We start from the raw sequence: 5,596 nt of genomic DNA, 5'->3' as shown, positions 1-5,596 counted from the left end.
GTCACTAAAAGTCACATTCAGACAGTGAACTCTAGGCTACTATTATATAGGTCTACCAGTAGTACCCTTCGATCAAGATCAATTGGTTGCTTATTAAGGATTTGTAAGAATAAATGACTGATTACCAGTATGGAAGAGTTCAATAAAGACATGTGCATTGCTGAGCACTAATAGGCTACATAATTACACACATTAATGGTAGCCTATATGTTTTCCCTGAAATAAAGTGTTTTTTTAAAAGTATTTGTTTAGGTTTTGTACTTGTTCATATTTTCCTTTATGCTGAATTTAGCAGTTATGTGCAAGAATATTGCCGGATGACCTTATATGGGTTTGCGCTGGCAATGAGGGCTGGAATCTCCAACTGAGTCACGAGCTCCCGTCGGGGGCTGCACGCAGCCATGGTAATAAATCCAGCGCTAATACCGCTTTCGCTTAGATTTCTGAACAGTATATGTATCTGAAGGACCTCAATCAAGCACGACAAATACGTTTTTTTCTTCGAATTGACGTTTGGAATATTAATTTGACATGTTTATCGCAGCATTGGGAAACGTAGCTGTCCTCGCGTTGGCTCTCATCTCCGCGATTTCAGGTGAGTTATGCAGAATCATTTTACTCATGACAGTGGAAAATGCGAGTTTGCTTGTCTTTAGGTTCTCACAACAAATATAATAGAAATTTGACCAGCAGTTCAACGAGAATGACCTTTCTCCTGTTTCTACCATAGGTGAAGATTATCCACCTCGGGCACAGAATGTAGCGTGGTCTTCCTTTAACTTTAAGACAATTTTAACTTGGAGTCCCAAACCCACAAACTATTCTTACAGCGTGCAGTACTCCAGGTAGGTTTACCCCCCCCCCCCCCCCCCCACACACACACACACACACATACACATATATAGATAAACAACCAAATATTCTCAGCACCAGTAGTAATATTGGAGGGGAGGCTGCTTGTGCTCCTCCAATGTTAATTACTTCAGCGCTGAATGCAGGATTCCAGATGTTTTCTATTTGCTACATTTTACTGATAAAGTTGTCGACAGTACATCAACTTCATCAGTCATTTCCAACGTTGTCAGATACCATTAATCAGCTTGACAGACTTTTGGTAACAGTTACATCAGTCTCCACAGCCTCCACAGCCTCCACGATACAAAATTAGGATGCTTCCATTATAATGCAAAACTGCTGTAGTTAAACCACCTGGAAGGTTGTTTTTAAGGACAGCGTTTTTGGAGACACATGGGCAAGTAGTCAGACTACTTTTCTGAGTCTGAAGCAGGGGAGCCCTTGAGTCTGGGGGTTATAGCACCTATAATATATTATTATCGGGGGCCCTGAATTATTGTCTGTCATAGGGCCCACATTTTGTGTCAGCGCCCCTGGCCTGAAGTATGGCCTATTTGAGTCTGAAGTTGTCCATTTTAACCACAGACTGGGTGAGGACAAGACCCTGCACTGCATCCTAACGCGGGAGACGGAGTGTGACCTGACCGATAAGATGGAGGACGTGAGAAACACCTACACTGCTGACGTGATCTCGGAGCCCCTGCCCTCAGCAAGAGAAGACATCGTGGAGCTCCCATACACCTCAGCACCTCACTTCTGCCCCTATGAAGAAAGTACGTGCTTGCTTTGTCTTTCAACCCACAGCATAAGTCTTCTTCAGGTGTACTCATGTTGACCAAGACTATGCAGGTTTTTTTAAAACATTTTTTTAAAGAAGTGATGATAATGGCAAGTCAGTAAATATTGTATATTATGGAACATCCTATAATGTGAACAGGCATTACTGAGTAACGATTTTAGGGTTCAGGTCAAACGCTGTTCTTTGAAGATTTCATCTCCTGTGACCTCAGATGACCTGACCAGTGTATGTCTGTATTATTCCCCCCTGACAGCAAAAATAGGAAGTCCGAAGTTTAAGGTGGTTCAGAATGAGGACAAGACTAAGATGGAGCTCCACATCCAAGATCCCCTGACGGCCATAAAGAGAAATGGGCGCCCGGTGAACATCCGAGAGATCTTCACGCGTGACCTGATGTACAAAGTCCAGTACAGCAAAGCTGGAAGCACAGGAAAAGTAGGTTGTCATTTTTACTGAGGAATTGAGTTTGTATTATGTTTTATTGCTGTATCACCGATTGTTATGTTTACTGATATCCTCAACACCAACCACAACGCCTCTACTTGGGCGTAAAGATACACTGTGTTACTCTTGGGTCTCGGAAATGATATGGTGTAATCGTTTTACAACCAAGATGTTGTGTACGTGTGACTCTAATCTTAGGCGATTACTCACTATATCACCACAATATCCAAGCCTGTGGTTATAATTATAATGTTTTCACTTGTCTACGGTGCCATTGTGACTATGGATCATCTCCGTGGTATTGCCTAATCGGAACAAACGGTGCCGGGTTTGTACGTTTCTAGTGAGTTATGTTCCTCACAAGCCGAGTTTGCCTGTGCCAAACACACAAAGCTGTGTTGGTGTCACCCAAAAGCTTGAGTGAGGTACATGTTTGTATGTATGTGTGTGTGTGTGTGTGTTTGTCACATGTTCGTGTGTCTAACAAATGTGTTATCTTTCTGTATCCTTAGAGCAAGACTCAGAACCACAGTAATGTGGTGGAGATTAAGAAGCTGGAGGAGGGCGTGAGCTACTGCTTCTCTGTGGCTGCGTACGTCAAATCCCGCAAATCGCAGAATCAGATGGGTACATGGTCCCTTCCCGTCTGTTGGCCTCCGAAGACGCCATCTTTCTTTGAGGGTAAGCAGCACCACATCTGGTCTGTTCTCTTAGCGATTCTTGAGAAATAGGACAAAACATGATGCATCATTTTAAATCAGTCAAGTTTTAAACCTTATAATAGTTCCAATTGTTTGGCATATTTTGTTAAATTGCTCAATAATCAGCACTAATCCAGAGGAAAGGAAATTGTATAAATTCAATTTAAGATTTGAAAGAGAAAGCCAACATGGCCGCATCACATAGGCCCATGTGCTTTGAGTTAATTGCCATGTTTAATTAATTGAAGAAGTTGATTAAACAGAGTGCCTTTATTACTTAAAACAAAATAAGATTTGGATAATGGTCTCATATTTCTTCAGTTCAGTTAATGAAAAATATCCTATTGTCTCAGACTCTCAGACAAATTAAATTCAGTTTAAGATCTTAAAATACTCCTCTGCTTTTTGCTCCTAAAGGGGATTTAGTAGAAGCGGACCAGTATTTAGGAACAGCTGATACAGTATATGTACTGTACGATTAACCAGCAAAAAGACTGCTGTAAGCAACAATATTTTCCTATGGAAAGCTGGTGTCACATCTGGTCACCACAAGCTTGACGTTGACGGCTACTGCACACCTTAGTCTACGATGTGATGGAGAGCTTCCTAAGCCCTCCTTTTTCTTCCACACTTCTGGTGATCTTTCAATCCGCTATGGGAATGTCCTGAGGATATATTTAGGAAGCTGTGCTAGCATTTTGGGTCTGGTACATTCCAATCCCCTCTGTTTTCCCATAAGTTGCGGTTCGCTGAGTCCTTAGGAGCCTCAAATGAGGGGGAGTCAGAGCAGAGGCCCTGAGGGGTTCCACACCACAGCTGTGGAACTCAGAGGCTCTCTCTCTGTCATGCCTAGAGTCGCCTACACTCTCCACACACATGTTAGCTACAAGAACCCAGGAACAGTAGCCAGAATGGTTAAAGGCACAGGCTTTTTATGAAATTCAGCTACCTCGTGGACAGTCCTCAGCGTTCATACAGTGCAAGCTCTTTAAACAAACAGGCCTAGCTCTGTAAAGGGGAAACAAACAGTCGTAGCTCTGTAAAGGGGAAACAAACAGTTCTAGCTCTGTAAGGGGGAAACAAACACAGTGACTCGGAGCAACAGTGCCGTAAACAGTTCCAGGCCATCAACACATTGTTGCAAGAGTAAGGGGGGACTGTGATTTTATTGGCTGTTGAGCTGAATTATCACCAACCTCTTGCCAGAATAGCATAGTCTTATCTTCCATATGGAAATGGAAATCAGCCCTGTATTATATTATATTTGAAATCTTGTAAAGCAGCAGGAGATTAACAAGACTAAAGACAAAAGACAATCTTGTCCTCCTGGTCCTCAATGTTTTCAATCTTTCAATGGGATAGCACAAGTTCAGTTCATGTGCTGTTTTATTGTTCTACGTGCTGTGACAACACCGTATCTCTCCGTCTATGTCACACTAATAAAGCATCTTTGAATTTGATTCTCTCTCCACCACAGAAGTCAGCTGGTACGTGTTAGCAGGGGGTGCGGCCATCCTCTTGGTCATCCTTATTCTCCTGATCGTCACGATCATTCTGTGCTGCAAGAGGGCCCGGTTCTCCAAGCAGCTGAAGGTCGAAGGCGCATTGGGGACAACAACGACTGCTGTATAGAACGCATTGCTGGGGACGAATCCAAGTCTGGGAGGCTTGCACAGCACTTTGTGGAGTGTGGCTGGTCCACACTCCTCTCTTTGGGAGAAGCCCTCTTGCATTTTTACACCTGACAGTTTCTGTGAAACAATGTGTTCGCTCCAGACTTTCCACTTTCTGTCGGGGGAGTGGGGAACATGGTCCGCAGATGAGGGTTAAGATATTTTTTTAAAGATAGATGTACTTTTATATGTAAGTAATTTATTTAATATTTTTTTGTGAAATATGATTTATTTATTGATGAAAATCAGCTATATGTTCCAGCATTTTGTAGTGTTTTGTACAATGTTGAAAGTTTTGCACTATTAAAACGTATCTGACTGGTACCACCATGTCCGGTTTCCTGTTACTTCTGAAGGAGAGCCAGATGGTTAACAACTTGGTGTCCAGGTTTACACAGCTGGAGGAAAAGGCTGCTGAACAGATTAACAGCGCCATCACCAGGCCAAAAGTTCTCTCAATCTAATAAACAGCCTGGTCTCCACACCCCATTCTGCGACACTTGAAGTTTATGGCATCTGCTGAGATTAACTTGTTTTACAGTTTTTGTCAACTGTTTACACACTAAATCTTTGCCTGTCACACAATTTTATAAACATGTCTTTCTTACACCACCATAATCTCTAATTGACATAGTTTTCACCACACACAATTTTCTACTTAACGCACAATAATCTAACAGGAAGTAACTTGATATTGTTCAAAATGCCATGCTTATTCACCAGTGTTTCTCTCTCTATCCTCACATACAGTAAATAAACACTCATCACTCTACTGAACACCATCCAAGCATGCCAGCCTCAGGCATATGCCTCAGGCACTTTTTTAGATCCTTTCAATCTGCTGTTAGAAGATTTGCAGCTGAAATGTTCAGAACCAATGCAGATACTTTGAAGCGAAAATGAGTTTGACTTTTGTTTGATGTTCTGCAAAAACTCGACTTCATATAAAACTTGTCTTTTGTTTATCCCCAAGTTACCATTAGCTCAATTATTTTTTTCTGTGCCTTCTTTGTTTCTGCAGTTGAAAGGGTCTGCAGGCCAATGAATACTGACACCCCACCCCCAACTCTCACACACACACACACACACACACACACACACACACACACACACACACACACACA

At 42.2% G+C, this 5,596-nt stretch overlaps 1 protein-coding gene across 1 annotated transcript; it reads left to right on the top strand.

Annotated features, from left to right (window-relative positions):
• Positions 1-390: 390 nt before the first annotated feature.
• On the top strand, positions 391-4,802 carry LOC134102033 (tissue factor-like). The gene is made up of 6 exons (XM_062555982.1): positions 391-595; positions 731-845; positions 1,441-1,628; positions 1,908-2,089; positions 2,611-2,779; positions 4,277-4,802. The coding sequence occupies exons 1-6, from the start codon at positions 532-534 to the stop codon at positions 4,429-4,431; spliced, it is 873 nt and encodes a 290-aa protein (XP_062411966.1). The 5' UTR covers positions 391-531; the 3' UTR covers positions 4,432-4,802.
• Positions 4,803-5,596: the final 794 nt, after the last annotated feature.

This window comes from Sardina pilchardus, chromosome 15 (assembly GCF_963854185.1).
Source record: "Sardina pilchardus chromosome 15, fSarPil1.1, whole genome shotgun sequence".
NCBI classification, from domain to species: Eukaryota; Metazoa; Chordata; class Actinopteri; order Clupeiformes; family Clupeidae; genus Sardina; species Sardina pilchardus.
This window is presented reverse-complemented; position numbering and strand designations above follow the sequence as displayed.